Source organism: Lampris incognitus, chromosome 18, assembly GCF_029633865.1.
Source record: "Lampris incognitus isolate fLamInc1 chromosome 18, fLamInc1.hap2, whole genome shotgun sequence".
Lineage (NCBI taxonomy): Eukaryota > Metazoa > Chordata > Actinopteri > Lampriformes > Lampridae > Lampris > Lampris incognitus.
Window position 1 is genome coordinate 8332369 of NC_079228.1, and position 25344 is coordinate 8357712.

Below are 25344 nucleotides of genomic sequence, written 5' to 3' on the forward strand. Positions count from 1 at the left end.
GCTGCAGACTACCACATGCCTCCTCCCATACATGTGGAGTCACCAGCCGCTTCTTTTCACCTGATAGTGAGGAGTTTCACCAGGGGGACGGAGGATCACGTTATCCCCCCCCCCAGTTCCCCCTCCCCCCGAACAGGTGCCCCAACCGACCTGAGGAGGCGCTAGTGCAGCGACCAGGACACATAGCCACATCCAGCTTCCCACCCGCAGACACGGCCAATTGTGTCTGTAGGGACGCCCGACCAAGCCGGAGGTAACACGGGGATTCGAACTGGTGATCCTCGTGTTGGCAGGCAACAGAATAAAGGATCCACTCTACCCGGACGCCCTCTTTAGTTTAATTCGCTGGTCAGTCAGTCTTTAACAGAGTTGATGCTGCTTTAGTCGGATTTCTACGACATTATAAACACTTGTGAAATTACAATTTTCCATGACTTTTCCAGGGCCTGGAAATTATACTTCAACATTTACTGACAGTTCCAGGTTTTTCATGACCGTATGAACCCTGCTAACTAAAAGCCTACAGATATAATAACGCTTGGTTACGTTTCACAAAGGCCTTAACCCATCATGTGCACCTGCTTAAATGTACATATGTAGTACAAATCACCATTATACAATATATCGGATGACCTTCAGAAACGTTAGGTGCAATCCACAAAAGGGGATGTAATAAAATACTCCCAAAAAACAGATGTCACGGGGGCGTCTGGGTGGTGTGGCGGTTTATTCTGTTGCCTGCCAACAAGCGGATCGCCAGTTCAAATCCCCGTGTTACCTCCGGCTTGGTCGGGCGTCCCTATAGACACAATTGGCCATGTCTGCGGGTGGGAAGCCGGATGTGGCTATGTGTCCTGGTTGCTGCACTAGCGCCTCCTCTGGTCGGTCGGGGAGCCTGTTCAGGGGGGGAATAGCGTGATCCTCCCATGCGCTACGTCCCCCTGGTGAAACTCCTCATGTCAGGTGAAAAGAAGCGGCTGGCGACTCCACATGTATGGGAGGAGGCATGTGGTAGTCTGCAGCCCTCCCTGGATCAGCAGAGGGGGGTGGAGCAGAGACCGGGACGGCTCGGAAGAGTGGGGTAATTGGCCAAGTACAAGTACAACTGGGAATAAAGGGGAAACCCCCCCCCCCCAAAAAAAGACATTGCTGCTAAAAATGTTAAACAAATACTTTTCTTGGTAAGAACTTTGCAGACTGTGTAGTACACTGTGTAGTACACTGTGTATTTACTGCAGTTATTTGGACATCTTTCCTTGCATTGGGTGACACAGAGGTAAACGAGGGTGAAATCAGGCCATTGTGGGACGTTCTTGCCTGAGCTGGACAGCAGCTCAGGGTCCCACTGCCATTTCCTCCCCCATTCTTGCGCCGGCGACTTCTCCTCCCCCATCCTTCCGCCGGCGACATGCGCTACGCTGTGCTGCCTCGGCAGAAGGAAGGTGATCTTTTCGCAGATCCCAGCGGATGTGAGCGGGCCTCTGCGGGGGTGGCGTGACTGCTGTGACAGCGGCGCACTCCGCAGGACCTTCCACGCCTCAGCCGGCTGCGGCGGAGCCGAACACCGGACCGAGAAACACGACATCATTAGAGAGCCACCTCTGACCCCCCGGACCGCCTCGACGCCGGGGCCTCCGAGAGACATCGACAGACCAAGCGTGTCGCCTCCTCCCTCCCTTTTTGTCTCGGTCTTCGTTCCGTTATCCCTCCCACGCTCACCAGCTCATTATCTCGCCCATCCTCCCACTTCCAAACGTCTCTCCAGGGAACAAACGACCCATACAAGCAGCCGCCTCCTCCCTCGCCGCATTCCGCACGGGTGTCTTCGGATAAGAGGCGACGTCCGATAGGCGGACAGAGCAATGTGAGTGCAACATGCGCGGCGGTACCGAAACCCTGGAGACGTGTTTGGGTTCAGCGGCACGGAAACGGGTCGGCTCGCCGCCCGTGCGGTCCCGTCAGCTGTAATCTCATCCCGGGTGGTCGTAACAGATTACGAAGCCGCGTAACAACGGCGTTCGGTCTAATCCCGTGTTCCCTGTTCGTTACGGCGCCGCTCCTCCACCCTCTCCTCGCACACATCCTCCTTTTTCGCCCCCATCTTGCCAAGTCTCGTTCCGTCACGTAAAACAAAAACCGTGCCTCTGAAAAGCGGATCAACTCTTTTTTGGGGGGGGGCAATTTTTCTGCCTTTTCTCCCCGGTTGTACCCGTGCAATTACCCCACTCGTCTGAGCCGTCCCGGTCACTGCTCCACCCCCTCTGCCAGTCCAGGGAGGGCTGCAGACTACCACATGCCTCATCCAATACGTGTGGCGTCGCCAGCCGCTTCTTATCACCTGACCAACCAGAGGAGGCGCTAGTGCGGCGACCTGGACACGTACCCACATCCGGCTTCCCACCCACAGACACGGCCAATTGTGTCTGTAGGGAGGCCCGACCAAGCAGGAGGTAACACGGGGACTCAAACCGGGGACCCCCACTGGTAAGCAACGGAATAGACCGCTATGCTACGCTATCCCCCCAGTTCCCCCTCCCCCCACCCGAACAGGTGCCCCGACCGACCAGAGGGGGCGCTAGTGCAGCGACCAGGACACGTACCCACATCTGGCCTCCCTACCGCAGACAAGGCCATTGTGTCCGTAGGGATGCCCGACCAAGCCGGAGGTAACACGGGGATTTGAACCGGCGATCCCCGTGTTGGTAGGCAACGGAATAGATCGCTACGCTACCTGGGCACCCAAAATAACGGAGTCACATTTGTGATGACGTCAGACAGCAAACAAGTGTGTACGGTGGGTCAACAGTTTCTTTGTAATAATTTGTGTTCTTCATAAACTGCAGGAACAAAAGAAGGAATCTGAAATGACCAGACACGTAGAAAAATGACAGAGCCGTCGATCTTGCGAACACAACTATAAAGGTGTGATTAGCATGGCTAATAATGGGGCGTCCAGGTGGCATAGAGGTCTATTCGGTTGTCTACCAACATGGGGATCGGCGGTTTGAATCCCCGTGTTACCTCCGGCTTGATCGGGCGTCCCTACAGACACAATTGGCCGTGTCTGCAGGTGGGAAGCTGGATGTGGGTATGTGCCCTGGTCGCTGCACTAGCGCCTCCTCTGGTCGGTCAGACGGGGTGCCTGTTCGGGGGGGAGGGAACTGGGGGGAATAGCATGAGCCTCCCACGCGCTACGTCCCCCCGGTGAAACTCCTCACTGTCAGGTGAAAAGAAGCGGCTGGCGACTCCACATGTATGGGAGGAGGCATGTGGTAGTCTGCAGCCCTCCCCAATCGGCAGCGACCGGCACGGCTTGGAAGAGTGGAGCATTGGGCCAAGCACAATTGGCCAATTAGCATTAGCGTCCACAGGGCCTCTGGCATCTGCTGAGGGCAACATGATGCGTAAAACGCGTTATTTCCCGGGCTTTTCCCACCAGTGTACTGAGCAGTACACCAGCAACCAGAACAGGAAATAGGGGCTGAAGATGTCAGTCTATCTTGAAAAGACCGATTACAACATTAATAACACTCATTCACCTTCAGCCGCTACTCCGGGGTCGGGTCGCAGTGGCAGCAAGCTAAGTAGGGCACTCCAGACGTCCCTCTCCCCAGCAACGCCCTCCAGCTCCTCCTGGGGGATCCCAAGGAGTTCCCAGGCCAGATTGGACATGTAGTCCCTCCAGCGAGTTCCAGGTCTAGCCCGGGGTCTCCTCCCAGTTGGCCGTTCCCGGTAAACCTCAAAAGGAAGGCGCCCAGTAGGCATCCTAATCAGATGCCCGAACAACCTCAACTGGCTCCTTTCGACGCGAAGGAGCAGCGGCTCTACTCCGAGCTCCCCCCGGATGTCCGAGCTCCTCACCCTACCTCTAAGGCTGAGCCCAGACAACCTATGGAGGAAACTCATTTCAGCCGCTTGTATCTGCCATCTCACCCTTTCGGTCACTACCCAAAGCTCATGACCACAGGTGATTAAAAGTTAATATCTTCCTATAAAAAGTGACCACATGGAGCTTTAAACAAGCCATCTCAAAAGGAGTGTATGTCGTTTATGAGTAAGTATTCCATGTGGAGGCCAGCATTCCATGTAGGGAAATGGCTTCGGAAGGACGGATCATAAGGAACAAATTACCATACAGCTCTCTGAGAGCCAAAGAAAGAAACAAGAGCGTTCAAAAAAAAAGAAAAAGAGAAAGCCTTTGCATTTGCCATGTGTAGCCAGGAAGCAGCGTGGACAGGCCTGATGGAGTCCGGGGGGCTGAGAGGATAATGTTGGGCGAAGCAGCCAATGGCAGGGCTTGAGGAGGGACGGCGTGGGCCGGTTTGGTGGGGTGGGGGTCTGTTTAGCGGGTCGTGATGTGCGCGCTGGGCTGTGAGCAGCTGCAACACTCACTCAGAGCGGAGTGGCCGCCCTGATTCTGTCTGTCTGTCAGCCCTTCACAGCTCACAGCCGGCCTGTAAAAACAGGCCAGCAGGAGGCCATGCCTTTTAGAGCGACTCTGTTTTTTCCCTCTCTTCCTCGACTGAGGATAGAGGGAGTGGTGAGAGGGGGGAGAGGGAGTGGAGGGGGTGGGTAGATGGGTGAGGTGGACGGGAGGAGACGGGCCGACACAACGGGCCCACGCCACAGCGCCGTCAGGGAGGGCCGGGAGGAGAGATCACCTGTTCTGCGTCACGCTTGCAATGCAGAGCACACAGCATCGCCTGACACATGATTCCCTACACGGTTTGTGGAGGATGTCTGCTGGTTGCTGATCAAGAGGTTTCTCTTCTTCATCACACGGACCATATTCCTTAGACATGTGACACGCAAGCAAGCCAAAAATGTCTCTCTGAAGGTTCATGGTCCAGAGTTCATATGCTTTTTCCATGAGTGGTCTTCAATGACTTTTCCATGATTTATTTTTTGGATTCCCCCTCCCCCTTTTTTTCTCTTCAATTGAATTTGGCCAATTACCCCACTCTTCCGAGCCGTCCCGGTCGCTGCTCCGCCCCCTCTGCCGATCCGGGGAGGGCTGCAGACTACCACATGCCTCCTCTGATACATGTGGAGTCGCCAGCCGCTTCTTTTCACCTGACAGTGAGGAGTTTCACCAGGGGGACGTAGCGCGTGGGAGGCTCATGCTATTCCCCCCAGTCCCCCTGTCTGACCGACCAGAGGAGGCGCTAGTGCAGCGACCAGGGCACATACCCACATTCGGCTTCCCACCCGCAGACACAGCCAATTGCATCTGTGGTGTCTTCCGACCAAGCCGGAGGTAACACAGGGATTCGAACTGGCGATTCCTGTGTTGTTAGGCAACGGAATAGACCGCTACGCTACCCGGATGCCCTGCGGTAAACGGTTTTACGACATCCAGCATTCGATGTGTGCAAGGCAGTGGTTGAGAGAGCCTATGCTGTTGGGATCAGTGGGAGTGACTGACATATTAGATTGTGTGTCATCTGCATAACGGGAAACACATGTTGTTTCCATATTGTCACCTATGGGGAGGAAAGCATATCAACACAAAAGAGGAGTCCGCCCCCCCCCCCAAGTATAACCTTTTTTCAATTATGCCTGATAGCTCTTTGTCTACCCCACACGGGCAGTCAGAGATAAAGGGTTGTCAACTATAATAGCAAAGGTTCGATCTGAGAGACAGGATCTGAACCAACAGAGCGGTTCACGGCAAACCGTCCCAGTTCTTCATCTGATTTAAGAGAATTTTAAGGCCCGCCATGTCAAACACTGTGCTGCGACATTAAAAACAATCAAATCAAACATTGGCCTACAGCTCCTTCTTTAAGGACATCACTGGTCACGTTAAAGAAGTGCTAACGTGGAGATGAGAGGCAAGACTGAACTGGGTCTGTGAATGTTCTCATTCATCCAGGTCATGGTTATCCAAAGGAGTTGAATCAAGTGCAACTGGACTTGGTATATACATATATCAATATATACCAAGTATATATTGATATATGTATATACCAAGTCCAGTTGCACTTGATTCAACTCCTTTGAAGACTGAACTGTACAAAACGTGGTTTCACTCAGAGATGACATCTGATTTTTACTCAGAGATGATATCTGATTTTTACTAAGAGATGATATCTGATTTTTACTGAGATGATATCTGATTTTTACTGAGATGATATCTGATTTTTACTCAAAGATGATATCTGATTTTTACTCAGAGATGATATCTGATTTCTACTGAGATGACATCTGATTTTTACTCAGAGATGATATCTGATTTTTACTCAGAGATGACATCTGATTTCTACTGAGATGACATCTGATTTTTACTGAGATGACATCTGATTTTTACTGAGATGATATCTGATTTTTACTGAGATGATATCTGATTTTTACTGAGATGACATCTGATATTTACTCAGAGATGATATCTTGATTTTTACTGAGATGATATCTGATTTTTACTCAGAGATGACATCTGATTTTTACTCAGAGATGATATCTGATTTTTACTGAGATATCTGATTTTTACTCAGAGATGATATCTTGATTTTTACTCAGAGATGATATCTGATTTTTACTGAGATGACATCTGATTTTTACTCAGAGATGACATCTGTTGATTGAAGACTAATTCTTTTTCAATCGCTTGCGATATGAAAGGCACTTTTGATAGTGACACTACTGCAATTCAGCTGCAGAGTATTTCTCCACTTGAAAAACCAAAAGCAAAACCCAGGACAAAAGCATGAGCACAATTAAACCACAGCGGTCAACTGGGGTCTCATCGGGGTACACATCCACACGGGCCGTCGTCCACCGAACGCACATACGGCCACGCAGAAATGCTCACATGTGCGCACACTCACAAACAGCTGGAGGTGAGCCAAGCACTGATGAATGCTGGCAGCACACATAGGTGAGCATGGCTCCAACAAACCCATTGTTGTTGAGCAACAGAATAAAAGGGCCCATCGTAAAGGGGGGGGGCGGGGGAGGGGGGGGGGGGCTCAGCTGGCTGATACAATAGAGGCATTGTTTACCCCGCCGAGCGGGGGAGGCTAACGATACAGCTCCGGAGGCAGATCTCACCTTGGGTGGTTTGAAGGGGTAGTCTGGTGTGAAGGCGATGTCCAGGAAAAAGACCCCTCCTTCATACACAGAGCCTGGGGGGCCCAAGATGGTGGACCTCCACTCGTAGATGTTGTCTCCTTTCGGGCCGGCACTGCATCACAAAAGAAATAAGGAACTTCAGTCTAGAGACGGTGTTATGGGAGGAGAAGAGATAGAAATCACGTGAATCCATTTTCTAGAGCAATGCCATCTGGATACCCGAACTGCATGCAAGCAAGACATACACAAACAGACAGGCAGACAGACAGGCAGGCAGACAGACAGGCAGACAGACAGGCAGACAGACAGGCAGACAGACAGGCAGACAGACAGGAAGGATGGTGTTGAGCAGCAGTAACTTCTTTACTGCTGGGCAGCTGACTGACTCATTGTTATCTTTATTCCTGCTACACACACACACACACACACACACACACACACACACACACACACACACACACACACACACACACACACACACGAGAGGGGAGACAAATCCGGATCTATTTTCAGCTGGAATAAGCCCAGATGCTCCTGTCCTCTTCTTATTTCCGAGTGAGTTTCATCACTTAGAGAGAAAGAGAGAGGGGGGGAGGTGTGTGTGTGTGTGTGTGAGAGAGAGAGAGAGAGAGAGAGAGAGAGAGAGAGAGAGTGAGAGAGAGACAGTGAGAGAGACAGAGAGAGAGAGAGCGAGACAGAGACAGAGACAGTGAGAGAGACAAGGAGAGAGAGACAGTGAGACAGACAGAGACAGAGAGAGAGAGACAGAGAGACAGAGAGAGAGAGACAGAGAGAGACAGAGAGAGACAGAGAGAGAGAGAGAGACAGAGAGACAGAGAGAGAGAGACAGAGAGAGAGACAGAGAGAGAGACAGTGAGAGAGACAGAGAGAGAGAGACAGTGAGAGAGACAGAGAGACAGAGAGAGAGAGACAGAGAGAGAGAGACAGAGAGAGAGCGAGAGGTGTGTGTGTGTCAGAGAGAGACAGAGACAGAGACAGAGAGAGACAGAGAGAGAGGGAGAGGTGTGTGTGTGTGAGAGAGAGGGAGAGAGAGAGAGAGAGCGAGAGAGAGACAGTGAGAGAGACAGAGAGACAGAGAGAGAGAGACAGAGAGAGGGAGAGAGAGAGAGAGTGAGAGAGAGAGAGAGAGAGAGACAGTGAGAGAGACAGAGAGAGAGAGACAGTGAGACAGAGACAGAGAGAGACAGAGAGAGAGAGACAGAGAGAGAGCGAGAGGTGTGTGTGTGTCAGAGAGAGACAGAGAGAGACAGAGACAGAGACAGAGAGAGACAGAGAGAGACAGAGAGAGAGAGACAGATAGAGACAGAGACAGAGACAGAGAGAGACAGAGAGAGACAGAGAGAGAGAGACAGATAGAGAGAGAGGGAGAGAGAGAGGTGGTCAGACAGGCGGGGCAGACAGGAGTGTGCAGTGCATAACGGTAAGGTGAGACTCAGCGGAGTCTCATGTGAGAAAGCTATAAAGCACGAGGCCACTGTAGACCACCTGTAGACCACCTGTAGACCACCTGTAGACCACCTTCATGCCCGCCTGTGCTTGGACATGGTGAGGAATCATGGGAGCAGTCCTGGTGAGACGGCGTCGGCTCGCCAGAGGAAGAGATTCGTTCTCCTGGATAACAACAGTCCAGAGTGATGGTGCAGCGGGCCAGAAGGGGACAGGCCAGCAGTAAACAGCGCCTCCTGGGGGCGGGCCGGGGCCCAGCGGGAGTCAGAGGCGGCGGTGGGATCTGTGATTGCGGGTCACATCGTCTGTCAAGACCAGCGGCTTAAGGGCGGACGTCTCACACCGTCCTCCAGGCCTCTTACGGTCCACCAACGCTCGCCTCTCGCAGTAGAGCCTGCAGGCAGGGCATCTGGATGTGTTTAGAGCTCGGCAGGCGCCGCCCCCCTTTCCCCCGCTTCCCCCGCCGCATCACCGCCGCATCACCCCCGCCGCATCACCGCCGCCGCATCACCGCCGCCGCATCACCGCCGCATCACCCCCGCCGCATCACCGCCGCCGCATCACCCCCGCCGCATCACCGCCGCATCACCCCCGCCGCATCACCGCCGCATCACCGCCGCATCGCACACACACGTCTCTATTTAACTCCCACCCCAAAGGCCCGGCGAGGAGCAGCAGAAGGAGACCTCCCTGACAACACTTCTTCTCCGATGATATTAGAGATGGGGGGGTACATAAAGATTCACTGCAGAGGAGCCCCCCGTCTCCCCCGCCCCCCCCCTCTTCCTCTCTTTCAGTCTTCATCACTTTCATTCTCTACCCGTCTGCCTCCTGAGTAAATGCTGGGGTCTGCTCTGAAAGCGCCGCCATACGCCACTTGTCCCAAAACCGAACACGGGACCCAACACGGGACCCAACACGGGACCGAACACAGGACCGAACACAGGACAGAACACGGAACCGAACACAGGACCGAACACGGGACCGAACACGGGACCCAACACGGGACCCAACACAGGACCGAACACAGGACCAAACACAGGACCCAACACAGGACCGAACACAGGACCGAACACAGGACCCAACACGGGACCAAACACAGGACCCAACACAGGACCCAACACGGGACCCAACACAGGACCGAACACAGGACCGAACACAGGACCGAACACAGGACCCAACACAGGACCCAACACAGGACCAAACACAGGACCCAACACGGGACCAAACACGGGACCCAACACGGGACCCAACACGGGACCAAACACAGGACCCAACACAGGACCGAACACAGGACCCAACACAGGACCCAACACGGGACCCAACACAGGACCGAACACGGGACCCAACACGGGACCGAACACGGGACCCAACACGGGACCCAACACGGGGCCCAACACGGGACCCAACACAGGACCGAACACAGGACCCAACACAGGACCAAACACAGGACCCAACACAGGACCCAACACAGGACCGAACACAGGACCCAACACAGGACCCAACACAGGACCAAACACAGGACCCAACACGGGACCCAACACAGGACCCAACACAGGACCCAACACAGGACCGAACACAGGACCCAACACAGGACCCAACACGGGACCCAACACAGGACCGAACACGGGACCCAACACGGGACCGAACACGGGACCCAACACGGGACCCAACACGGGACCCAACACGGGGCCCAACACAGGACCCAACACGGGGCCCAACACAGGACCCAACACGGGGCCCAACACAGGACCCAACACGGGACTAAACACAGGACCCAACACGGGGCCCAACACAGGACCGAACACAGGACCGAACACGGGACCCAACACGGGACCGAACACGGGACCCAACACGGGGCCCAACACAGGACCGAACACAGGACCCAACACGGGGCCCAACACAGGACCGAACACGGGAGCAGATAAAGAAAAAACAGCGGTGGTCAAAACGACGAAGATCAAACTATGGCGGAACGGAGCGGTTTCACTTCCTGCCCAGTTTCACGCCGTACCTCATTAACAACGACTGGCTCCCGCTAGAGGAGCGCCGTAATTAAGATGAGCCCCTCCTGGGACGTGGCTCCTCCGGCCTCCCTCAGCTCCCCCAGTGCACCACCCCCCCAACCTCTCCTCAACAGACTGTTCCCAACCGCCCCCCCCCACCCACCCACCGTCTCAGAGGATCCTCGCCCCCCTCCCCCACACATCTTTCATGACTCTCCCTTCCAAACTATTTTTACCCAGGCAGGGTGTTGTGCGCACACACCACACACAGACACACACACCACACACAGACACAGACACAGACACACACACTTCACCGAGGGCTGCAGAGCGTTGCGAGGTGTGTCCCCCCTGCGGGGGCGAGGGCGGATGAGCTCAGTCGAAGTCCGAAACTCCCGAGACCAAAAAGGCCGGGCTGAAACTGGGCTGCAGTCTGCAGTCGAGACAGAGAGACACGGCGGGGGTCTGAGCCCCTCCCCCCTGCATGGGAGATGACAGGGGTTATCTGCCTTAACACCATGATACCCCCCCTCCCCCTCCCCCCCACACACACACACAGCACTGCAACCCCCGACTTTCCGGAGACTGCTCGCACCTCGGGCTATTTATGACCCGACGCCGGGGCTGCCGCTGCTCGCCGCATGGCGGCCACATGGCGGATCGCGATGTGGGCCAACGCAGAGGAGGACGAGGAGGAGCTCGCCAGAACAAGAACGGGGGAAACAAACAAACATCGTTTGATTAGAGAATGAGAAGTAGGCTAATAGGGGGGACCGGGGAGCGAGAGAGAGAGGGAAGGAGGGAGACGCGACAGGAGAGAGAGAGAGAGAGAGAGAGAGAGAGACGGAGAGAGAAGGAAAGAGGGGGGGTAAGGAAAGACAAAGGCCTCAGCCAGCCCGGCTCTGAGTCAGCCGGCTGCGCTCTGGGCCGGGCTCCAGTTCTCTGAAGGCCAGAATAATAAACAAGGTTTTAAAAAGCTCTCTCCTATGTACAGACAAGGCAAACCTGAGACCCAGTTTTACTGCCCTCCCCCCCCCACCCCAAATGCTCACTGTCTCTCTCTCTCTCTCCCTCCCTCCCCTCCCTCTCTCTCACACATGCTCATTTGCATGCGTGAACAAACATACACATGCACACAAACAACAAAAGGTCGTTGGGGAAACACACACAAGACCGATCCTCGTCTCGAACGCGGTCCTCAAATAAAGGTCTTGGAGGACAAGCAGATGAGGAGGTGTACTTGGCTGCTTCATCATCAACCCCCCCTCCCCCCTCCCCCCGTCTGACACAGACAACCCAACACGTGAGGCGGGACGGGAGCGTATCCATATGTAACAGCGGGACTCCGCGGCTCATCCTCTTCAAAAGATGGAAGAGGGGCAGACGTCGCCTCGAGGACACGGCCCGCCTCCCACCTTATCTTCATCGCTCGAATATCTCAACACCTCCGCTTAACACAATTTGGTTAACGCCGCGGCGGCGGCGGCGGCCAGCGGTTTGCTGGGGAGAGGCGTCCAAAGTGCAGGATCTGTTGAGAGATGGTAGCTGCCTCGCCAACGATGGCGTGAGAGTGGGCTCTGCCAGTTATCCGTCAGACGACGAGAGAGGAATTAACATCTGGACACCCCCCCCCAAAACAACCCCCCCCCACATACCAAACGGTTCCAGTCATTCTGCTCGGAGCAGCTTTCCTTTAAAATGGCCGGTGGCGGTGGGGAAGGCTCGGTGACCTCTACGGGGAAAACGGCATCATTTATCAGTTGCCCCCATGGGCGTATCAATGATCGTGTCAGCCTATCAATCATCCTAATGAGTCCCAGTAAACAAGCACCCAGTCCCGGCTGTCCATTTCTGTCAACGGACGGCCAGACCCTCGACCACCCCGGCAGTTCTCCCCGAGCGTGACAGGAAACCCACGTGTCTGATCCCGAACGTCTGCTTCGGGACAACAGGCATCAGTAACTGGTGTCAGTAACAGGCATGTTTAGACCTCCAACATGGCGACAGGCATGGGCGCAAGTCCATGAACACGGGGTTGGCGTCCAGCGCTTTATCTGCGCCCCCGTCCAGAGGGCTAGCGGTTGTGCCAGGAAGGGGCGTCCGATGTAACGTTTTGCCAAATCTTTACGCGGATTGTCGAGACCGTACCGGATCGGTAGAGGACCGGGTTAATAACGACCGCCATCGGTGCCGTGCCCTCACAGGGTACCGATGGAAACGATCAAATCCGCTGTGGCGCCCCCTGGAAACAGGGAACAAGCAAGCAGCAGCAGCAAGAAGAAGAAGAAGATGGGATCCTAGTTTCATTTTGAGAATTAGAAGCTGTTAAAATGAAGAAGTTTTTGCTTTAGAGCTCAGCCGGAAAGAAAAAGAAAGAAGCAGCGGCCATTGTTATGATGACTGCGTGACTCTCAGCAGATCACCGCTGCCTGATGAATTTATCACGCGTGCAAAATAAACACCGACTTGTTAGAAACTTGAAAACCAGTCAAGAAAAAAAAATGTATTCGAGACGGCTCGGCTGGCAACATCCGAGCCGTCTTCAGATGTCTCGCTCATTAATAGACCGCATTACACAAAAGTACCTTTGTAATGGTTTCCATTCTCAAGGGCACCGCACAAATGGCTGGCGAGGGAGCGTGCTGAGCGCTTCCCACCACATAATTCCATTCCCAAAACCCCTCACTTCCAATATCTTGTTCACCGGGCGGGCGGGTGGAAGAGCAGCCAGGGAGAGAGAGGGAGGGGGGGGGGGAGAGGATCTAAACAAGCAGTGGGTCTATAAGGTGATCCAGACAGACAGACTGACAACCGGCCAAGACAGATATCCACACAAGCAGACAGACAGGGTGGCAGGACTCCAGCCCGGGCGGGAGACGCGTGAAGGACGAGACTCAAAAGGACAGATGAGGGGTTATTTAGGCGAGGGGTAACCCCGGTTCCCGTGTGCTTGCAAAAATACAAGATGAGACCGGACACGACAGCGAAGCCACAGGGGAGACCGCAGCCGCCGAAGACGACACCGGCCCAGCAGACCGGCCGCGGCAGCATTACCATCTACTTACATTCCAGCGAGGACGGCTAATCCCCCCCATTCCAGATTACAGACTAACGGGATTATAGCTGATGACGGATGATACAGTACTAAAATGCATTGCTTTACTTAAACCCTTACCACTCATCTCGACACCGGTGTAACAGCCCAAGATACACCCCCTGGCCAGACTATACCCAGGGTTAAAGTGGGCTAGCCTGTTTTATACCCCGGTATAGTTTGGCGGCGGGGGGGGGGGGGGTTAATCTGGCCTGCTACGCCGGCCCTCACCCTGTTTCACAAACGCACCGGTTGACTCGGCACAACAGCGAGCAGGAGGCTAACAGGACTTTGTGACATGCAGACTTTTAGCCCCGCTTCAACCCCCGCGGCCCACATTTAGCCATCGACATGATTGGTGCTAATGCCAGGTAATGGATGCTTTTGTTCAATGCAGCATGAAGCAATGTGTTTGTGGCTGGTAGGGTTCAACGAGAGGACGATGTCTTTTCAGCATCGCCGCTGTAATACCATGTGCAGGAGTCATATAGCAAAGGATGCAGGGTACGGCCAACTGGGCCCACCGGTCACCTAACGATGGAACTTTTTTACTGCGCCACAGAAAACCAAAACTAGCGATATCATTTAAAACTGGTTTATATTTCTATTTATCTCATTTATTCAAAAAAACATTAGAAAAAGTGATTATATATATATAATATATAGCATTATTATCCGAAACCGTCAATGGTGTTGTTACAAGTGCTCAAACTGCTAATGATTTTTTTTCCCCTACATCTATATTGATATATTGATACCCCGCTCCTCATTAGTTGAGCACTTCTATCAACACCGTTGACGGTTTCTGGGAAAAAAAACTATATATATATATATATATATATATATATCCATTATCCAAACCGCTTATCCTGCCCTCAGGGTCACGGGGATGCCGGAGCCTATCCCAGCAGTCATTGGGTGGCAGGTGGGGAGACACCCTGGACAGGCCACCAGACCATCACAAATAAGCCCATAAAAAAAATAAAAGGAAAAGGGTGGACGGCGAGGCAAATATCGGTTCATTCATCTCAACACTGTTACTTGTGTATAAATTAGGGGTCAACCAATGTGTTTTTTCAGGGCTGATACCAATTTTTGATAAGTTATTGAGACCGATATATATATATATATAGATAGATATATGTTTTGCACCATCAAATCAAATCCCTTCCTATGTTTTGTCCCGCCCTAATGTCCCGTTTTACTTTGAAATACGTCACATTACAGAAGTGAGACATGCTCTGAATGCTGTTTCACATTGTCCTTAATTCACCAGACTATCACCTGAATCCACTCTATCGTGAAACAGAATGGAGCTGCTGAGGTTAAAAGCTGTATATAGCTGGTGAAATGTGTAACTTCTATTTTCCTTTGATATCGCAATTACATAGCACAAAAAACAAAAATGTCACTCTGTCACAGAAAGTGGAATCAGGTCATCTTGCTGGACACAATGTTTATTGACAGATATGTTTTATTGCTCATCTAAGTGACCTCTTCAGTCTCAGCTGACAGCAGGTGTCCTCACCCTTATAAACAACACAGTGGCATAACGACCGACACCAACCATTGGTTGTCATATGCAAATCCCCGTGACCATTAACTGGAGTTACAACGGCCATGTGTACTATTCACAGAGGATGGGGGCATGGTTGCAGTCGCAGTATTGCAAGACGGTGACAGATGGACTCTTAGCCCCAGCCCCCCCCCCCACCTTGGTTCAGTGATGGTTGTTCCCTCTTCACATAGATGGCCTCTTTCACTCCCCGTTCAAAACAGCGTTCCTCCCTATCAAGGATGGCCACATCCTCACCCCTGAAAGAGAGGCCACCAGCCTGCAGATGGTGTGGACTGTGGAGTCCTGGTCTGACGTGTTAGCTCTCCTGTGTTGTGCCATCCTCTCGGCCAGCGTCTGTTTGGTTTCCCCAATGTACAAATCATGGCAATGCTCCTGGCACTTAACAGTGCACACACTATATTGCTCTGTTCGTGCCGGGGGATCCGATCCTTGGGTTGGATCAACTTCTGGCGCAGCGTGTTTTGGGGTTTGAAAGCAACTGAGACACATTGTTTTGGAAAAATACATGTCTCAACTGTTCCGACATTCCCGCCACACACGGGATCACCGCCGGTTTGTGCTTAGACAGCTGCTGTCCTCCTCCGCTCTTTGATCAGCTGTGCACTCGATTCTGTGATTTCCTTACCTGGATGACTGAGCACGCACAAAGACATCACTATGTCAATTCTTTCCCAATAATATTCAGCCGAAGCGGCTGCTGTTGCATGGACAAACGTGTGAGCCTCATCTGGCAGTCAGTCAAAGCCTTGACCAATTTTGGAATATCTCTAGACGTCAGTCTACAACAGTGTGTTAAAATGAACATCGGCACCGACAGAGGACCTTTTAGACTGTTTAAGGTTAGTTGCGGGGGATTCTAAGGTATCGTTAGTGAACAGGGACTCACAGCGTTATGCAGAGTCTCTTGGTACAGCACAGGCTTGAGGTCTCAGGAAATAATCCACTGTGTAAGGGCTCTAAAAAAGAAGGCCAATGCCTAAGTCCCCCCAGGGAGAAAAGCTCTTTTGATTCCTTTGTTCCTCGGGCTAAAAGAACTGTGTGCTCGCTTGTGCAGGCTTTTGTACTACCTCATTTGGTGCAAATAAATACTCACAATGCAGAAGCTCATCAGGAGCACAGGCAAGCGAGGGAGCGAGGGCAAAAAAAGAAGGAGACCTCAGGTTACTCATCAAGCGGGGTGACCCCAGTGTAGATTTGTACCCTCTAAAACTGAATCAACACCAAAGCAATCACACGTCCCAATTGTCTCGAACATGCTGCCTAGCAACATGGTGTGACTCTGTGTGCACGTGTGTGCGCGTCTATGTCCACGCGTATATTTTGTGCTACAAGAGGAATTTCCAGTGTGTTTCAACACCCGCATGGACGCACAAGCAGAGACAACAGCACCCTACTGGAGTTGTGTCAAAACTCATTCTGTGGTGGATAAACCCAAAAAGGCCAGTCAAGAATGAATCAGCTCACACGTATTGTCTACGACTCTGGCTGATGGCCTCCAAATAGGGACATTCATCAATTGAATTACCCAAGCAAAACGTTATAAAATGAAATCGAGGCATAATGTTTACTTTCTCAAAGATAGTATCAGCAGACGAGCAGCATGAAATCTTGTACATGCCCTGCGTGCATGCTGTCTCTTATAATTTCCCAAAATAGAGCAGAGAATTGTAGAAGAAGAAGAAGAAAAAAGAAAAAGACGACGACGACGAATTATTATTGTAAAAACATATCGCAACTGGAAATTAATTATAGGCCATTTGGCTTTGTGCACGATTTGCTTTGACAAGACTTGATGAGGATTTCGGAGAGCTCTCATAGTGCATTCATGTGAAAAGCTTATCATTGTCCACAACTCACTTCCCTCTCTCCCCTTCTCCAAACGACACAGAGCGACAGCCCGAGGATCCTTTCTAACACACACATGCATGCACACGCACACACACACACACACACACACACACACACACACACACACACACACACACACACACACACACACACACACACACACACACATCAGCAGTCACTCTGGGTCAGTATGACTGTCCTGCTACTAGGTCCTTGTGGGTCTTCAGATGGGCATAGAGGCCGATCCTGGAGCCACATATTTTGGGGCAATGTGGGCAAGGGTGTGAAGAAGTGGTTGAGGTTGTGGTTTGGGCCTTTCTGGTAACTTGTTCCTTTCTGAGTCTGCACTTGTTTTCAGCAGCACAGTGGAGGTCATGGTTGTAGCGCCCAGCACCCTCACAGACAGACAGTCTCCAGCCACCTTGTTTTTTGCTGCTTGTTCCCAGGTGTGAAGGTCGATGCCAAAAATTTTGATGTGGGCCTTGATGATATGTTTATCACTTCTTTTGTCCTGCTGGGACACTGGAGCCTCTCAACTGATCTTAAGGATCACCCTGAAGCATTGCTGTTGGTATGCCTCGAGTCCCGTCAGGTGCCTGCTATATGTGGTCCAGGTTTTTGACCCATACAGTAGGGTGGGCAGCACTGCCACTTTGTACCCCAGAATTTTTGTTCTGGCCTGAGGGTTGTGGTTTTCAAAAACTCTTTTACTTTATTTTGAGAAGGGCCAGCTGGCACAACTGAGACAATGGTGATTTCAATGTCAATGTTGGCTTTGGAGGAGAGAAGGCTGCCAAGATGGGGGAACTATTCCATGTTTTCGAGTCTGGTGTTGTGTAGAGATGGATGGGGGTTGGTAGAGAATATCAGTCTTGTTTAAGTTAATGGCCAGGCATCCAGTATGCTCTGTATTTCCTCTGCTACGAGAGACTAAGGTGTAGTCATTGGTGTACTGCAGCTGGATGTGGATGATGGATGTGGTGGTGGTTTTACCTTTAGCCCTGAATTTGTTGATATTCAGAAGAATCCCATCAGTTCTGTACATGATTTTGACTCCCTGAGGCAGATTGGGACCCTCGACGTGGAGGATGGTGGCAATGAAGAGAGAACAGGGTTGGGGCAATGACCCAGCCTTGTTTAACTCCTGTGTGGATCTTGAAGGACTCTGTCTCATCTTCATAACGGCTGAGTAATCTAGCTGACATATCATGTAGTAGTCTTAGTACTCGGATATACTTGTCAGGGCAGCCTATTTTTGACAGAAATAGCCAGAGGGCCTGGCGGTTTACAGAAACAAAAACTTTGGTTAAGTCTATGAAGGCCATGTACAATGGTTGATTCTGTTCCTGGGCTTTTTCTTGGAGTTGGCATCATGTCCATGGTGCCCCTGTTGGGGTAAAAACCACTTTGGGATTCTGACAGTATTTACTCTGATGTTGGAAGGAGTCTGTTGGCCAAGACCGTAGCCAGGGTTTTCCCTGTGGTGGAAAGCAGGGAAATAACACGGTAGTTTCTGCACTCAGCTTTGTCCCCTTTCTTAAAGACAGAGACAATGTGCATCCCTAAGTTGCACAGGGATTTCCTCTTTTTCCCATATTTTAAGTAGCAGGACATGGATATGTCTGAGGAGTGTAGGTCCACCTGCCCTCATTACTTCTGCCAGTATTCCATCAGGATCACCAGCCTTGTTGATTTTCATCTTCCTGATGGCATCCTGGACTTCTCTTAGAGTAGGTAGTGCTGCCATGTCCTCTTTGGGTTGTTGAAGAAGTTGTTGGAGGGCATCCATCTCAGGGCTAGAGCCCCTTTTTAAAAGGTCCTGGTAGTGCCCTTTCCACCTCTCTTTGATTGACTAGTTGTCTGTTAGCAGTGTGTGCCCATCTCTGGATGAAGGGGGGTTAGACGGCGGTGGTTGAGACTGTATGTTGCTTGAGTGGTGTCAAAGAAGCCTTGGTATCCCCAGAGTTTGCAAGGTGTTGGATCTCAAGGGCCTTCTTCATCCACCACTGGTATTTCAATCCCTTGACCCGGCTTTGGACTGCTGATTTTGCTCTTGCATGGGCTGCTCATTTATTTTGGCAGTTTATGTCATTCTGCCAGATGGTAAAGGCTTGCCTCTTGATGTTGATTAGCCATTGGATTTTCAGGACACTCTCATCAAAACAATTTTGGTGGTTCTTCAGCTTATGTCCAAGAGTGGTTTTACACGTGCCAGTGATTGCAGTCCTGAGCATATCCTAGTGGTTTTCAATATCATCTGGGTACTGCTTGGGCATTGATATACTGAGCATGGCCTGGAACTGTTGACGAGAGGAGGTATCAGAAAGTCTTTTGAGCTTGAGCTTCGGGCCGCTCTGCTTTTTCTGCACCCTTCTTTTCTGGTGAAGGTGGATGGACAGGGTGGAGCGGATAAGGTGGTGGTCATTCCAGCAGTCATCTGCACTGATCATCACTTTGGTGTTAAGTGCTTCGCGTTGGCCTCTTTGTCGGACAATAATGTCGTCAATGAGGTGCCATATGTTAGAACGAGGATGCCTCCAGGTTGTTTTAAATTTGTTCTTCTGGCACAAGAGCATGTTGGTGATAGTTAGGCAGTGTTCTGAGCATGTTGTTAACAGCAGGATGCAATTGGAGTTTGTGTTTCCAACATCTTCCTTACCAATTATGCCTCTCCACAAGTTGTAATCTCATCCCACTCTGGCATTGAAATCTCCAAGTAGGATTAGCTTATCCTCCAAGGGGGCTTTGGTGAGAACACTGTCTAGGTCAGCATAGAAGGTCTCGTTTACTTCATCTTGTGAGTCAAGTGTTGGAGCATGTGCACTGATGACAGTGACACGTTTGTTATTTACATCCGCCAGTCGTATTGTCATCAGGCGTTCATTGATGCTCAAAGGAAGCTCAGTAAGGTGGCAAATGAGGTCGTTTTTGATGGCAAAGCCCACACCATAGCTCCTTGGTTCATCAGCTGCTTTTCGTTTCCAGAAGAAAGTGTAACCACCCTTCTCCTCTTTCAGCTGCCTTTGTCGGCCAATCAGGTATCAGAGAGTGTGGCAATGTCAATCCAGAATCTTCTCAGCTCTTGGTCGATGATGGCTGTTCAGGTCGATTGCTGGACTGACGTCCATGAGGGTTTGTATGTTCCAGGCTCATATATATACACAAGTTTCTGAACGCACGGTGGGGATCCCTCTGAATGTGGTGGTCCAGACAGGCGTATGAGGCAGACTATGTTTAGGGCACCTTTTCTAGACCCCTCCCCGACCGGGGTGAGCAGAGTTGATCCTAAATAGGGCTACTCAGTCATGGGTGCAGCAGCTGAGAAGCCCCTCTGCCTCAGTACCAGGGCTTAGCGACTGATCATACACCCACCCCCTGTGTGCCAGGTTCTGGCTGGGGGCTGCAAGACTTCATTGTCATGCTCCCGTCACCTCTTTCTGATCGCCACAGGGCTCTGACCCAGGATGTTTATGGGATGATCCTTGCGGGAGGACGTCTGTGCGTGACAGCTTTTTATGTGGAGAGGCTGATGTGCCTGCAGCCAACACACGGTCCTTGGCAGAAGGTGGCCAGAGTCCAATGGCATGAAGAACCAAGATGATTGGGGACCACCTTCTGTTGCAGCCTTCATCCACCTTCATCTGCATTTTGACCTGAAGAGATATTCCACCAGATCCCCCGCTGAAATCTTTGTTAGATCCTGCTTCATCTGGAACCTCTCCCTTGACCTATCCACTTTGGCTGACCCTATGAGGAGCCAAGCTCTGCATGGAATAGCTCTTAGTATCATTAGTACATACAAGCTTCTCCATCAGGCAAGGTGGCGATCCAGGAGAATGCGCGCACACACACACACACACAAACACACACACACACGTTTACTGATCCAACCCCCACTTAAGCCCGACAAACTACAGCTCAGCTACATAGAGACCTAGACGTGATGCTGTGTCATCTGCCCTGTTTACAAAGCAGGAGGAACTTGGTGGACTGACTTTTTAAATGCCAACAGAGCGTATAGCCGTAATCCAAATAAACGAATCCTCAACTATACTTCACAACATAGTCTTTTTTTGTTTTTTATACTGCCGAAGTACTGCCTTCTGGGCTCTGAGAACAACAACGGTTTTAGATATAAACTCACAACAGGTGCCTCCAATGGCATCTATTACGCAAATCCACTGTGATATAATAGCAAATGACAGGGTCGCATACAGGTCATGTTCCCTTATTTTCTGAAGGCATGCAAATGTTTGCATGACAACCTTTAACATCTCCGCAGCCATTAACGGCTTTTGTTAAGGCACATAGAACTGAAACCTTTTTCAACAGCAGAATGAGAGGAGAAGAGAAGAGAAGAGAAGAGAAGAGAAGAGAAGAGAAGAGAAGAGAAGAGAAGAGAGGCGAAGACGAGAAGAGCAGAGGACAGGGGAATTGAAACCTTTTTGAACAGCAGAATGAGAAGAGCAGAGAAGAGAGGCGAAGAAGAGAAGAAAGACAGAGAAGAGAAGCGAAGAAGAGGAGAAGAGAAGAAACAAAGAGAAGAGAAGCAAAGCGAAGAGTAGTGAAGAAGAGAAGAGGAGAAACAAAGAAGTGAAGGGAAGAGAAGAGAAGAGACGAAGAGAAGAAACAAAGAGAAGCGAAGCAAAGAGAAGAGAAGAGAAGTGAAGAAGAGAAGAAAAGTGAAAAAGAGAAGAGACGAGAGGAGAATTTAAACCTTTTTGAACAGCAGAAGAGAAGAGAAGAGAAGAGGAGAGAAGAGGAGAGGAGAGGAGAGGAGAGAAGAGGAGAGAAGAGGAGAGAATTGAAACCTTTCTGAACAGCAGAAGAGAAGAGCAGAGAAGAAGAGAGGAGAGAACTGAAACCTTTTTGAACAGCAGAATGAGAAAAGAAGAGAAGAGAGGAGAAGAGAAGAGAGGAGGAGAAAAGAGGAGAGGAGAGGAGAGAACTGAAACCTTTTTGAACAGCAGAATGAGAAGAGAAGAGAAGAGAAGAGCAGAGAAGAGAACTGAAACCTTTTTGAACAGCAGAATGAGAAAAGAAGAGAAGAGAAGAGCAGAGAAGAGCAGAGAAGAGCAGAGAAGAGAAGAGCAGAGAAGAGCAGAGAAGAGAAGAGCAGAGAAGAGCAGAGAAGAGCAGAGCAGAGAAGAGAAGAGAAGAGCAGAGAAGAGCAGAGAAGAGCAGAGAAGAGGAGAGAAGAGCAGAGAAGAGCAGATCAGAGCAGAGAAGAGAAGAGCAGAGAAGAGCAGAGAAGAGAAGAGCAGAGAAGAGAAGAGGAGAGAAGAGCAGAGAAGAGCAGAGCAGAGAAGAGGAGAGAAGAGCAGAGAAGAGGAGAGAAGAGCAGAGAAGAGCAGAGCAGAGAAGAGCAGAGAAGAGAAGAGGAGAGAAGAGCAGAGAAGAGCAGAGCAGAGAAGAGAAGAGCAGAGAAGAGCAGAGCAGAGCAGAGAAGAGAAGAGCAGAGAAGAGCAGAGAAGAGCAGAGCAGAGAAGAGGAGAGAAGAGCAGAGAAGAGGAGAGAAGAGCAGAGAAGAGCAGAGCAGAGAAGAGCAGAGAAGAGCAGAGAAGAGAAGAGCAGAGGAGAGAACTGAAACCTTTTTGAACAACAGAAGAGAAGAGCAGAGAAGAGAAGAGACGTGAAACAAAGAGTCTTGCTCATGCTTAGAGATACACCTCAAGCTACATTAACTAATAATCCACCATTTTAAATGACAAGAAACCAAATTACTCCTCCATTATGCATGCTCTAAAACCATCCCCGAAACCGTGTAAAAAAGAAGCTTTCAACTTCCTTGCGCCAAAAGCCCAAACGGCGAGCTCCCTCTCCGCTCGTTTCCTCTAACAGACTCCGACAGGCCACAGAAATGCGGAGGTGAAGGTGAAGCCCGCTGTTCCCGGGCAAACTGCGCCTCGTCGCAGGTCGGCGTGTTTACAGCGTGCACTTCTGTTGCAGACTTAACGGCTTCGCTCAGCCGGCTGACCCAGAGAGACCAGCTGGCCTTCCGTCTGACCGGTCTTCATTCTGACGGCGTGAAGAGGGGATGAGGATGCTTGGCAGGTCAGGCCAGGTGCCGTGTGCAGGGGGGTCATTCAGCTCTTCAGCGGGTCACAAACCGTCAGAGGGTGCAGACAGACACGCCGGCCTTACTAATAATAACACCTGTTATTTATAGAGAGCGCTTTTCGGGCGGTGGATTTCAGGATTTCACCGACCGGTTTTTAAGAATTCACGGCAACGCCGGCTAAGCAGCAACTACACACAATTCAAGGGTCACAACTTCTTTTTGTGTGGACATATGCATGATTCCATACGTTAAACTGAAGATCTTTTTCCTCCCCACTTATATTTGGCGAATCACCCCAAGGCTGCAGACTACCACACGCCTCCTCCCATACATGTGGAGTCACCAGCCGCTCCTTTACACCCGACAGGGAGGAGTTTCGCCAGGGGGACGTGGCGCCTTGGGAGGATCACGCTATTCCCCCGCCTCCCTCCGAACAGGCACCCCGACCAACCAGAGGAGGCGCCAGTGCAGCGACCAGGACACGTGCCCGCATCCGGCTCCCCAACCGCAGACACGGCCGGTCGTGTCGGCAGGGACGCCCGGCCAAGCCGGAGGTAACGCGGGGATTCGAACCGGCGATCCCCGCGTCGGTAGGCAACGGAACAGACCGCCACGCCACCCGGACGCCAAACGGAAGACAAATTTGAAGGCGGAACGCCGTGAAACGCTTTCAACTCGCTGACTCCCGCAGCGCTCGTTCAGGCACATCTTGCAGAGCACGTATCGAGCCGTGCCGCCTAATGTGGCGGCGGAGCCGAGCGCTCCGGCGTATCGCGTTATGAAAGAGAATATCCGAGGGGGGGGGGGGATTACGGTCACCGTGGCTCGGGTCACTCCCTATAGATGATTCGTAGGGTTTAAAAATCAGACCGGCACCACCACCGCTGTCCTTCTATCCCGGGAAAATAAAATAAAATAAAAAACCTTCGCTTTGGAATGTTCTCCGTCATCCTCTGCAAAATGAGCCGTGTCAAAGTTCACCCATGCTCGCCCGCTTAAAGAAAAACGAGGAACGACGGCGTGAACCACCATGGAAACAGAGCTAGAGTGTGTGTGGGTGGGGGAGCTGAGGGTGGGGTGAGAAATGAAGTACCACGGAGCAACGACCCATCAGCCGGCTGCGAAGGGTTAAAAGCTCTCAGAGCGGTTTTAACAGCACGCCGCCGTCCAGCCCTCCCCTGCTGCACGGCAGCAGTCGCCTCTCCGGTGCTCGAGTCCACCGGTACCAGTGGTAAAGGCTTTCAACCCGACATGTTTAGACAAGGCCCGAGGTGCTGCCCCCGCCAGCCAGCCCAAGGCACTTACAATGATTATGGATTAAAAAGAGGGGGGGGTGGGGGTGGGGGGGTAAAGACAGAGAGCCTGCTAAAGACTACTGCACACTGCTCTTTTTAAAGTACCCTCATGTGTACTTTATAATCGTAGTGTCATGTGTACCCTCATGTGTACTTTATAGTCGTAGTATCATGTGTACCCTCATGTGTATTTTACGATCGTAGTATCATGGGTACCCTCGTGTGTACTTTATAATCGTAGTATCATGTGTACCCTCATGTGTACTTTATAACCGTAGTATCATGTGCACCCTCATGTGTACTTTATAGTCGTAGTATCATGTGTACCCCTCATGTGTACTTTATAACCGTAGTATCATGTGTACCCTCATGTGTACTTTATAACCGTAGTATCACGTGTACCCTCATGTGTACTTTATAGTCGTAGTATCATGTGTACCCTCGTGTACTTTATAGTCGTAGTATCATGTGTACCCTCATGTGTACTTTATAATCGTAGTATCATGTGTACCCTCAAGTGTATTTTATAGTCGTAGTGTCATGTGTACCCTCATGTGTACTTTATAGTTGTAGTATCATGTGTACCTCATGTGTACTTTATAATCGTAGTATCATGTGTACCCTCATGTGTACTTTACAGTCGTAGTATCATGTGTACCCTCATGTGTACTTTATAGTCGTAGTATCATGTGTACCCTCATGTGTACTTTATAACCGTAGTATCATGTGTACCCTCATGTGTACTTTATAACCTTATATCATGTGTACCCTCATGTGTACTTTATAACCGTAGTATCATGTGTACCCTCATGTGTACTTTACAGTCGTAGTATCATGTGTACCCTCATGTGTACTTTATAGTCATAGTATCATGTGTACCCTCATGTGTACTTTATAACCGTAGTATCATGTGTACTCTCATG

General features: G+C 51.1%; 1 protein-coding gene across 1 annotated transcript in view; it reads right to left on the bottom strand.

Moving 5' to 3' along the window:
• The window catches only part of LOC130129170 (ubiquitin-conjugating enzyme E2 E2-like), a 70464-nt gene that overhangs the window by 11403 nt on the left and 33717 nt on the right, over positions 1-25344 (bottom strand). The window contains exon 4 of the mRNA XM_056298980.1: positions 7051-7183. Within this exon, the coding sequence (XP_056154955.1) occupies positions 7051-7183 (133 nt within the window). The remainder of the gene's footprint in view (positions 1-7050; positions 7184-25344) is intronic.